Source organism: Cucumis sativus, chromosome 5, assembly GCF_000004075.3.
Source record: "Cucumis sativus cultivar 9930 chromosome 5, Cucumber_9930_V3, whole genome shotgun sequence".
In the NCBI taxonomy this organism is placed as follows: domain Eukaryota; kingdom Viridiplantae; phylum Streptophyta; class Magnoliopsida; order Cucurbitales; family Cucurbitaceae; genus Cucumis; species Cucumis sativus.
In genome coordinates, this window is record NC_026659.2 from 20866776 (window position 1) to 20879564 (window position 12789).

The 12789-nt window shown below is 33.8% G+C and overlaps 1 protein-coding gene across 2 annotated transcripts; it reads right to left on the reverse strand.

Moving 5' to 3' along the window:
- Nucleotides 1–329: 329 nt before the first annotated feature.
- LOC101210930 lies at nt 330–10814 on the reverse strand. Of its 2 annotated transcripts, none has more exons than XM_011657006.2 (9): nt 10154–10814; nt 9637–9795; nt 8929–9015; nt 8668–8763; nt 4354–4446; nt 4115–4258; nt 2757–2864; nt 1007–1045; nt 330–928 (listed from the first exon to the last, which is right to left on the reverse strand). In XM_011657006.2, the coding sequence occupies exons 1-8, from the start codon at nt 10505–10507 to the stop codon at nt 1010–1012; spliced, it is 1077 nt and encodes a 358-aa protein (XP_011655308.1). In that variant the 5' UTR covers nt 10508–10814; the 3' UTR covers nt 330–928; nt 1007–1009. The 2 variants fall into 2 exon arrangements, with proteins under 2 accessions (XP_011655308.1, XP_004143798.1); XM_004143750.3 differs by having other exon boundaries at nt 1007–1058; nt 10154–10812.
- Between the last annotated feature and the right edge of the window lie 1975 nt (nt 10815–12789).

A 12789-nucleotide genomic window follows, 5' to 3' on the forward strand; every position in this document is an offset into this window, starting at 1 on the left:
TTTTTAAAAAATGTTCAATTTTAGTCTCAATATTGACTTTACCATTATTAGTTAAACACTACAAAAATGGTGTAAAAAAATAGGTGTTGTATTTTCAAACTTTTTAACAAAATAGCTAATGCATAACAAAAATATATATACAAAAAAGCAGTAATAAACTAAGAGACGTCTCTTAAAGATTTATTAAAACTTATAGAAACTAAAACTAAATCATCTACAGCAAGATAATATTTTAACGTAAACTTTTAGCTATAGATTGCAGACCACTAAAAACAACAGTTGAAACTACATGAAAAGCAAACAAAGCAAGGAGAGAGTGCCAAAGGAAATGTACGCAAAAAATTTCTTTTCTTAATTGAGAAAAAATTGACAGAACAGTGTGTTTGTTACATAAATTATTTCAAGCAAAAATAATATGATGAAAGAGCAATAGATTTTCCCTTCTATAAATTTCGAAGGGTTTACAGGACAATATGATGAAGAGCAATACATTCTCCTTTCTGTAAATTTAAGGGATAAGGCATCTACGACCTTCCTTGAGGTTGAAGGTCATCTCCAACATTTAAAAAGAATATCAAATCCTGAAATCTAGTCCTCAAATGAACTTTCAACCAAATGCCAAGTGACCCCAAGTTTGTTAATCTCACTTTGCTTCAAACTTCCCAAACATGCTATTGAATAACAAAAAGAAAATAAATGCTAATTCATTGTCACAACTAGAAGAATCAGTTTGCTAAGTCAGGGCCATGGAAATGTAGGTGAAACCAAAACAATCCCCAAAGATCTTGGCAATCTTGGGTAAAGAATAGTAGTCTGCAAAGCATTGGCCTACAAAGGCAATGTAGTCCTCAGACAATCTTTCTATGCTGTAAGATATATCCCGCCGTGCATTCTAACCATTAATCTTCAAACTCCTGGACTTCGCCCTCTGCAATAGAAAGGACCACCTCGCTTGAGCATACCAGCCAAAATACAGTCACTAAAATTTATTTCAATAGAGTATTACCAGCTAAAGTGAGAGCCAAGTTCGCTTGAGCATCAGCTTCTGAGTTTAGATGCTTTCCAGGATGAATGACAGAACGTCAGAATTTCAAAGAACGTACAAGTAAGAATATCAACAAATAAGAAAAGACAGAAGGGTTGTAATAGCCATGAAGATTACAAAAAAGTAATTACATTGGGATCTAAGGGTAGTAAGATTATAATCACGAAAGAAATGAGAGAGTTACACCAAGCTAAAGTACACAGCAGGTGTTAAAAAACAAGATGGGAAGTCCGTATCTTTAGGCTTCGATCTCACTATTTTGGGAGTTCATTCTCAAAGTTGAGCTCCCTTTCTGTCAGATTGATTTTCTTGTATGTTGTATTCTTTCATTTTTATTTAGTGCAAACTCTAATTGGACTTACGATAACTGGTTTATCAAAAAACTGAACTTCTAGAATAAGGCTTACAGTATAAACCTGTATTTGTATGGTTAGAGTTAGACAAGTTAAATATGGATGAAATCGACCCATTAATAATCATAACAATAAATCAACAAAAGTGAAAGTGGTCATTTGACATCTCTGCCATCAATTTTTAAAATGAGAATTGTCATTGTGCGACAAATGAAATTAAGGATCAAAGTTATTTTAACCAGCTTCGGATCTCAAATAGTAAGGAACCTACAACCTACACTAAATTCTTATGAGCACAAGAAACAAGAAGGGAAAAGTACATTTATGCTTTCTGAGGTTGTTGGGTGCAGGTTGCATTTGTGTCTTCTATTTTTCAAACTCTAACAATTTTACCCCTAAATTTATTTGCCAAATTCTCCATTAACGACTAATGGAAAATTGACGTGACACTAATTTTTAATTAAAAAACAGTTTTCCAATCTTTTTCATCAAAGAATTATAATTTTTATTAGTAAATATCGAAAAATAGAAACGAAAACAACACAAAGTCTACATGGAAACCCTAGTAAAGAGAAAATCCACAGTATAGATGTTTCTTATTATTTTCTGATGATAATAAAGGAACAAAAGGAAAATATTTATAGTCAACACGAGCCTAATTAAAAGAATAAAAAAATTAGGGCAAAGTAAATCTGAACTACCCTTAGGCTTTCAACATGACCCAAGCTAACAGTAAAAATTCTTCTCCCTTCTAATCATTTATCCTCCCCCTTCCCTTTCTTCTCTCTAATCAGTAATCAGTGACTCGTTCGAGACGGTAGTGTCAACAACAACTGCCAGATCTGTACCATTTGTCCAGTTTTGTTTTTTTAAAAAAAATAATTAAACAATTAGAAGGGGAAAAAACCTTCAATGAAAGGGGAATTCGTTCAATTTATTTTAGAATGAAGGAGAAAGAGAAGAAGAGAAGACGAAAGGGGAAGATGGAAAAAAACTGACACTGTCCAACAGGCGGCTGGTTCAAATTGGAGGAATTAGGAAAGAGAGGAGAGAAAATAAAAAGAAAGAAATTTTTTTTATGTAGTGAATAAAAATTTGAGGACAATATTTTCTAATAAAAGTAGGTGTCACATCAGCCTTCCATTGGTAATTAACCGAAACCCGACAGATGGACCAACGGTGCTACTTGCAAACCTCCTGCGTAAAATTATTAAGTTTCGAAACTTAAGGACCCAAATGTAACCTAAACTTAAACTGAACCTTTGATCCCAAAAGTGTAATGCTCCCAACAGTATAAACAGAAACAAACTAAACAACATTGTGAGAGACGCAAATAGAGAAGAATTAATGGTACTGACCCTTAGTACATGATTGACCTCGAAAGAGAGAAATTTATTCTTCAGCTTCGTAACTTCATTACATAACTCAGACATGTTTTCATGTTTTGCTTTCCATAAACCTTGAACCTGTACAATGGAGCATACAAATATATAATGAAAAGTGGGACAACGAAGATGCCATGAAATCAGAAAAACAGATGGGCCCAGGTGCTTGCACAGAGAGGTAGGTCTATCAGATAGGGACGGTTTTGATTCTACGGAGGTTGATAATACAAAACACTTGCAGGTTCAGTCCCGTTTTAGAAGTCCCTAATAATAAATATCCACATAAACAATGTATTGCAGCAAACTATTCTACTAGGGGAAAAAATCTGAGAATGAGGACTTGAATATAAATCTAACCAAAAGAAGTGGCTGAATACATTTTAATCCTTTAATTGCAACAGCTATGCATTAGTAATTTTCTAACTCCATATAAGAACTGAGTTTGGTCCAAATTCTTCTCAAACTTTATATTAATGAACCTTCACTATGCTGATCCACGAAAACCAATGCTAATATATTCAAAAGAAATCATATATGGAAGAACCTACATGAACAATGTACTTTTCAACTTGAAGACAAGACCTGCTAACATCTCCATAGAGGAAAGGTTTTTCGTCAATGCGGTTAACCAGAAAATTGTTCCACTGTATTAGAATTTCAAATCCTAAGTGTTGACAAAAGGGACAATAGATAGCCAAAAGCTTTAGGAATCAGAATCCTAGTAAAAGTTCTACTTCACTTTGCATTTGTCAACTGGAGTGTTTTCTTCGCATACTTGTGTTAGGTTCATATGGGGGGAACCTTCACAGAGCAGGCACATTGAGAAAACGAAGTTGAGCCTCCTTCCCTTACTTGGAAAAAAAAAGAAAAGTACAACCCTTGATGAAATAGTCTTTTGACAGAGATTGCAAGTCAGGCCCAAGAATACTATCGGAAGTTTCTCATGTCAGAAATGACAATATTAGCTTTCATGCAGTTTGGACTTGTTTTTCTCTTTTAAAACAGAAACAAGACTATCTCATGACAAATTATTTCATGCAGTCTGGACTAATTATTTCCTTTCAAGTTTCAGTGCAAATTATTCTTGCAATATAATAATAATTTTGCAATGTTTGATAAAAAAAATATCCTTTAAACACAAAGTTTTCACTTTCAGCTTCCAGATTCTTGCTTAACTCCAAAGATCAACCATTAAACCCATCCCTCTGAATTTTTCCTAAATATATCATGACAAAAAGGGACTTACTTAACAAGTTTATAATGTGTAGACACACAACAAGAAACAAATTGACAAGGGAAAAAATTTGGAAGGTAAAAAAAATTTAACCAACCTGCATACAGACAAGTTTGGAGTCACCTTGGACGTGAATCCTAGTGAACCCTTTCTTAAGAGCAGACTTCAACCCTAAAAGAATAGCTCGATATTCAGCAACGTTATTGGTTGCTATACCTAGACCTTCACGCAGTCGACATATCTGTTCCAAGGGGGGAGAGAGATTAGATACGCTTTAATAAGAAGCATTAATAAGAATACACAGTCAATGTGGGTTCCAAAAGGAAGAATGTATACCACACTCCCATCATGAGCTCGCAGAACAGCTCCTGCCCCGGCTTGTCCAGGATTTCCTTTTGAGGCACCATCAAATTCTAGAAAGCAAGATTCCTGTACATGGAAAATTATTATGGCAATCAGAATCTGTCTGAGTAAGTTGAAAATTTAAGCTCAGGGATTCTATTCCATTGTATTTTGGAAAGATCGTTTCAGAATCTGGACAATGAAATCAAAGCATGACTGGCACTTGGTTTAGAAACAAAACTAAAATTGCATGATTGCATCCTCGGTTCTTTTGTACAAAATACAATTATCATCAGGGGACCACAAACCATATTTTAGTTTCGTTTTGGCCTTTTAAAATTACAAGTACTATTTCAAACCCCTAATTAAATCTCTGTATATGAACGGTCCATTAACAACCTTGTAAATTTATCTTGGGTTTGGCTCACCAGCATGAGTTGAGTCGGTAAAATATATCAAAATTCATTGTTTGCCACTAACTTTAAATGTTGGAGTTGAGTTGGTATATTTTACCAGCTCACCCCAACTCTCCTTTCTTCCAATGTTTTTCAATGTTTCATTCACTGGCCATCCAGTAACACTCTGGGAACCAACTCCAACGACCACTTTCACATGCCCAACTCCGACGACCAACCCTGGACTTCAACAACCACCTCTATCGACAATTCCGACGACCAATTTTGGTCTCCAATGACAACTCCAGCACCACCTTCTCACGACCAATTTTGGGTCCCCAACCACCACCTTCGTGTGTTCAACTCCAACAACCAATTACAAGCTCTAGCATCCATCTTCCACAACAACTTTGATGAACTCCTTCGAACAACCAAATCTGACGATCAATTTCAAGTTCGACAACCATCTCTGATGACACCTCCAGCAAACAACTCCGACAACCACCTTCACGTGACCAACTCCATTGACCAATTTCAGTCTCTATTATTTGTGAACACGTAAATAAACCCTAATGACAGCCCTAATTTTTGTGGTTCAACTCATGCATTCTAGGATTGTTAAAGTGTATTGTAGGATTGTTGATTATATAAATAGTTGTATTTTCTCTACTTTAAATGCAATAGTTATATGAAAAATGAATTCACATATTAAATGAGTGTAAGAATTTGGAGAAGTATGTATGTAGTAGAATGGAAGAACAAAACGTTAAAGAAAAAACAAACAAAAATAACAAATAACAAAAAAACCATAAAACAGATATTTGTTTGGAAAATTGTTGTGGGTGACAAATTGAGTTTAGGGATTTGCAAGCTTGTCACATGTTTTTTCCATTTTGCAGATATGTCAAAAAAACAAGTCCAACCCAAGTGATACACACGACATATACTTGATATATTTGATAAACACAAATATATACACATAAATGTTGAAAATGACAAAATATTAAAGGTTTTTAATTTAATGAAAAATAAGTAAATATGTCTTATGGCATTTGGGTAAATAAATCAATGTGACATTATTGTAAATAAGTTGATCTTTATCAACTTTAAAGCTAAAACAAACGTGAAAATTTTGTTTAGGCAATGTTTGAGACAAGGAATGAGTTATTATAATCTTAAGTTATTATAGATGGGTTATGATAGTTTGTGTTTGAGATTATTTTAGTTTGGGTTATAATAGTACATATTTGTGGTTTATATTTTACAATAAATATTTTTTTCTCAATCATTCAACAAAAATTCAAAATCTTTTTATCTTAAATCCCAATATTTGGTAGATCAAGTATGTATGAAGTGTATATCAAGTTTATTAAGTGTGTATCAAATGTGTACCAAGTGTATATTAAGTGTATATCACGTATATCAAGTGTGTAACCAGTACATATCAAGTGTATCAAGTGCATATTAGATGTATATCAAGTGCATATCAGAATGGTATCAAGTGTATATCATAGGTGTATCAAGCGTAGCAAAGTAGATATTAGTAACGTATCAAATCTGTATCAATGATATATCAAGTGTGTATCAGTGGTATATCAAGTGTGTATCAGTGGTATATCAAGTATGTATCAGTGGTATATCAAGTGTGTATCAGTGGTATATCAAGTGTGTATCAGTGGTATATCAAGTGTGTATCAAGTACATCAAGTGTATATCAAGTACATCTAGTATATAGCAAGTATATCTAGTATATATCAAGAGTATCACATGAGTTGGGCTTGTTTTTTGTCATTTTTGCAAAAGTAATTAAGTTTGTGCTCTATGCTATGGGCTTGTTTTTTAAAACTTTTTTTTGCCAAACATGTACCAAGCCCTATTAGTTTTCTAGAGCATTTTCTAGCAAATAAAAATGAAAATCGACATGAAAATCAACAGTTTTCTCTCTGATGATCCTCCAAATTTGGAGAAATTGAAAGTGGAATTGTTGAAGCATGAGAGGGGAGATTCAACTCAAAAAAATTAATGACAGAAAACTACAGAGCAGCAACAAGAAGAAAAAGAAAAAAAAGAATAATATGTTGAAATTCATGTACGAAAATTGGAATCAAAAGTTCTAATTTCTCTTTGGTTTCCCATTTCATTTAATTATATTCTTGCAATAAATGTAGTTGGTCAATTGTTGTCATTACCAAAAGAACAAAATTTGAAACCACAAAAAAAAATTTAAAATAAAAGGGGAAAAAATTGCAATCCATACCCTATTCAAACAAAAATGGGTAGAGTTATTGAATAACAACATTTCAAAACAAAAATACTAATGATAAAAACATATTATGAAGAGTTTAAAGAACTTATAAGATATTCCTGACATATGAACTCAACTCTGCACCCCAAACACATCCATATGAACTCAGACAATGCAACTATGCACTCCTAAACACAGACATGAACTCCCTAGGCAAATAAACTCATAAGATATATGCACTCCAGACATTTTATAGCAACTCAGTGCCCCAAACGACCCCATAATAAGATGAACTTGATATCAGCTAGTAGATGGGAAAATTCTGAGGGGGCATTTGGCGCGCAAGTTCGAAATTAAATGTCTATGGGCTTATTTGATAAGGTTCTGATGCCTGGAGACTACAGATGTCTGTGTTTGGGATGCAGGATTTGGAAATCTGGATTTGTGTTTAGGGTGTTGGTTGTTAATTCATGGGTTTAGCTAATTTTTGTAGTTTCTTTTTTATTAATTGTACGTCCTAAATTTATTTTGTATCTCTAATTCAATTTCTTAGACTATTGATTTTAATGAAAATAATGTAAAAACGATAAATTTAAATATTTGATAACAATAATTTTTATTATAGTTGCATTAACATGAATGGTCGTTGATGATCAAGACGATTGATAATTGACGGTCAAGACAATCCGAAGCCGATGGTTAAGACGATCGGTTGTTGTGAAAGACGATCGGTCATCGTGGTTGATCGTGAAGTTGGCTAACATTTGTTGCCAACGATCATCAATTCTTAATCCCAGGAATTTTATTCCAAGTGTCCAAACATGGGTTTGGCTTCAAATGTCAAACCCCCCAATTCCAAACCCATGGGCCAAACAACCCGAAGGTTTACTGGTTTAACATCTTCCGAATGATCTTGCACTTACAGCAACACAGGAAAAAATGAAATACATAACTAGTTTAAAAGCAGACTTCAAACGATACATTGGAACATCCATTATTAGCACAGGATCATTCCTTACTCTGTTTGAGAAAGATCAGTTAAAGAGGTTACAGGTTACAATCAGCCTTAACAGCCATTACCTCTATTTTTGGAGAGTTATGAATGGCAAGTTGAACCAAAAGATGTGCTTAGGGATTAGATGGAATGTGGAAAAATCATGGAAGAATGGTTCATATGATGGGATGGGCAACTGCTGCCATCTAATGCAACTTGGGAAGCAATGGAATTCTTGAAGCGGCAGTTTCCTTCTTTTAACCTTGAGGACAAGTTATTCATGAAGGGTAGGAACAGAATTAAGTAGGGACTCTTTTGTTGTGCATTCTTAGGGTTCTTATAGTTGTGGGAAGTGTGTGCCTGGGGTATGTTTTTGGTATTGAAGTGAATATATGAGAAGTGAGATCAACCCTCTCTCTCTAGAGTTTAAGGGATTGTATCTTGTCTTCTTAAGGCAAAGGAAGCATAGTCGTTCTTTCGAATTATAAATCTCTCTGTATATTGAAGAACTCTCTATCAAACAGTGAGACTGGAAATATTTTCATTCTTCTTGGTGTCATTTGGCTGTATGTTTGCTGCTTACTTGTCTTTTGCAGAAAATATTGTGTTAGATACCTAACAGCTAACACAAGACAATAAATACCGAATCACATGAACACAACCCAATGACTTACCCGGTTGGAGGATACTGAATGGGACACAATGGAATCTTCCAACTTAATATGTTTCCTCGTGGGATCTTTTAATGTAGGAGTTAAAACAGTTGACCCCTGCAAACATTAAAACCTACATTAACCACAAGCAAACAAACATGACAACAAAAACCATAAGTTGCATATCAAAAACAGTTTAGCAAGTTACTTTGTATACAATTACAGGCATCATTTGCTTCAGTTAAAATTTTAGTTTAGAAGATATCCTGAAAGTCAACTTACAACATTTTCGGGTACAATAGCCTCTCTTGATCTCTTCTTTATGGCATCCTGGCCAGAAGTCTCACCTGTAAGAGAGGTATCTCCACCCTGGCCGAAAGAAACATTTTAACTTATGCTAGAGTGAACAAAGATAGTCCAGGAAGGATATTGGATAAATTGAAACATTTTAAATGTTTTTGGTAGTACATCTAGTAAAAACTGAATCTATGTATAATCAACATTGAAAGCCTAACCTCCTAATTTAGCTATTGGAAAAAACCGGTAATTATAAAATGCTTCATGTGGCTGTAATTTACAGCCTTCAACGTCTGGCTTTAAAGTTCAAACTGTACTAGTTATACCATTCTTTCTATATGACAAGAAACCATGGTCTCTACAAAATAGAAAGTAACAAGGTAAGAGAGGAAATGGAGCATAAACTCAAAGTGATGACCTAGGGAGACAAATAATATGCTATTTCCTCACGAACACTATGATCCCTTGCTAATAATTGTAAGGTATGGAAGACAAAAGCCGTAAAATTCACCCACTTCTATAATGACCAACCTGGGATAATTTATTTGGGAAAATATTAATCAATTGATCCTTAAATAGTTCCATAAAAGACCAGAGGTATAATCTGTTTCCTACCATTTTCTTATATAAACATGGCAGATAATGTTCTCTTAAACTTTTTAACTCAATCATCAAATTAATGAAACATCATACATGAAAAGTGCAAGGCGCGAGCGAACCGAAAAGATCAGGTCTCATATCTGCAGCTTTAATAGTGTACAGAGCGTTCTTAAGCCCAACGGAAGCAAGATATTCCTCAGTGTCTTTTGGTAATGAGTGTCCTTTAAACACACTAACAGGAAGATCACATATCTGCGATAGAAAAGAAAAGATAATACCCGAGCTTAATCCACTAAATGAAATGTATCAATTACAAGAAATCCGCAGGAATGAGTAAAACTAACAAATGAGAAAAGCTATGCTTCTCAAGTAAAAGCATAAGCTTTATGCAATAAAAAGCCCGCAGAAGGGGAAGAACTGATCGATCATTGAGCCAATGCTTCAAAAACAATTAAATGTAACCAATATAAAACCCTAAAGTAACTTCAAACAAGAAAGCCGAGAAGCACCAAAGCAGTCTAGTCACAGAGAAAGCAAGAAAATAATCAATCAATTAGAACAGTAGTTGAAGAAGCAAGAAGTCACTAGTGAAAACTGAAGAAATGAATACCGAAGATCCAATTTGCGCCTGACAATCACTAAAACTTTTATAGACTCCAACAACATCCCCTTTTCGAACGACAAAGAAGTCGCCCATCTCTGATTCCACGGGAGGTTCAGAATCCAACTTGGGTGAAGGAGAAGTGGGCTTTCGGGGTTTTCGGGGTTTTCGAGTGGAATAGCACCGTAGACCGAATCTGGAACACAAGGAGTCTAAAGCAGTAGTCTTTACAGCGACATTGTGAAAGGATGAGGTCCAGTAGGCATTAGAGCAGCCATGAATGGAGGTTGAAGCCGCAAAAACAAGATTGGTCCTTCTGAAAATGACGCGAGTATAGGTAGAGACTTGGGAGAAGCAGTTCATCAGAGGGTAGTTTTCCGGTCACTATGAAGATTCCCAGCTTAAATCAATGTCGTCCAATAGGTTTTTTTGTCCATTCAAAGCTGCTCCACAGACTCCACCTTCTTCTTTCCCTCTCTTCCGAGTACTTCTCTTCTAGGCTAAATTATTCGGAAAATTGCAAAACAACAGAACCATTTTAAATCTTCAAATTAACGAAGGATAGTTTCTTCGATTTAAAGTATTAGCATATAGCGAAACAAAACATTTCATAGTTTATCAATTTTGTAGCCGCTCTCCAAAGCTTGTAGCAAGTCGAAATAAATGTCTCTACAAGCAATCTATAAGTTATTTTGGTGTAATTGTCAAATTCAGAGGTAACAAGGGTTTGTTGCTCATCAAGCCAGGAATTAAAAGTGTGCTTAAATAAATTGCAGGGAATTTAAGGAGAGATCAAATGCTTTTCTTTGTAAAACTTAATTTGAAAAGGTTGGGTTTTATGTATTCTATTACGTGATAAAGTTGTTGATAAGTTATTGCTCAATAAATTAAGGTCCATTTACTATAGTGGGAGATATGTAATGGGAATTAGGATGACATACTTTATTGTATTTGTATATATACGTTTTATGTAATATACTTGCACATTTTACCATTTTCAACGATAGGGGATTACTTTATTATGTAAATTCCATAGAGATGGAAGTTTTAGTTCAAGTGGGAGTTTGTCGAGATTTATGTCTTAAAACTCGTAGATTGTAAATATAATTCATTAACCGTTATTAATAAATTGTTATTATTATAATTCCAATAAATGTTATTGATTATATTATTAGTTTTGTTTTAATAACCTAAATCCAATAAGCTAACATCCTAAGTTGTTTGATAGGTCTTGAACAGTACGTAGAGACATACAAATATCAATGTTCGAGATTAGCTTAAAGGGTCTATAGTATAGGGATAAGGTTGGGTACCTTATTCTGGTAACACTATGGATACGACTCACTTTGTATTTGATACAAACGTCAATATCCAACGCATTCGTGTAGGTGACATACGAGTAAGGGTATTCTAAGCAATGAGTTGGCATAAGATCGAGTCACAAAATATAGTAACCACTAGATGTAACTCCGTTAACTAGTTAAGTTTCTGTTTCATTAGGATAACCTAAGTAACTTAGTTTTAATCCCAAGTGTATTATGAATTCATGTTCATGAGGGATTGTTTTTTTATTTGTACGGGTGAGAGTAGTCAGATTGTTGACTCAATATGTTTATCATTTTGAGGACAAAATCGAGTGGGGAGTTGGAAACATAATTACATAAGATGAAATTCACTCGTTCTCTACTTTAAAGTAAGTAGATGAGTGTTTCCTTAAATAGTGTATTCGGAACTTAAACAAAGGTTCCTACCCTTTCTGTGGCACGAGAGAGGTTTCTTTTTATTGGTTGGGCTTAAACAAGTTGCTCATTAGAGGAGCACTGATATTTAAAGACTAGAAGTAACCTAGAGGTAAAACAGTAATTTGACCTAGTTGGTGTTACAAACACTCATGAAGAACTAACTTACTATTATTGGTCTATATTCGTTGACACATAAATATATCTTAGTGAGAAGAGTTCAACTGTGAGTTTTTAGTAGAGTGTACACATAGTTAACGAATATTTGATTAATGTGGTTAATGAGTTTAGTCAATTAATTTCATATCGTTGTAGCTTCTAATATGTAGGTCCATTAGGTTCCATTCCTAGCTTGTAAAGGATAATGAGATTTATTTGTATTGATTGTAATTTGAAATGTTCAAATTTACTTTAAGAATTAATATAATGTATGGTGATGCATTATAATATAAATTTTATATTTTATTCAAACTTTATTATATAAATTTGATTTTGGATATTATTCAAAATTAATTTCGGAGAGATACGTTATGATTGAGATATAATATTTATGATATGCTACATGTATAGCCTATGATGTTCTGTTAGCTTTGTTCGTTAAAATCGTATCATATGGGTGTCCTACGGGATCACCACTTATTTATGCCTATATGGCTAGCTTTTTTGAGCGATTCAATGGGGTCACTGTCAGCTCAACTCTCTTTATGACATTTTCTTTTTATTTTAAATAGGGTCAAAACTAGTATTTTATTTATTGTTTTTTTCTTTACATACTTTATTTATAATTTATAAATGAATATTTGAAATGTTTCTTTTAAAATTTAGTATTTTCTTTTATTTTATTTACACTACCGATAAACTTTGCTATATTTTTTCAATTTATTTTTAAATGTTGTTATATACTTA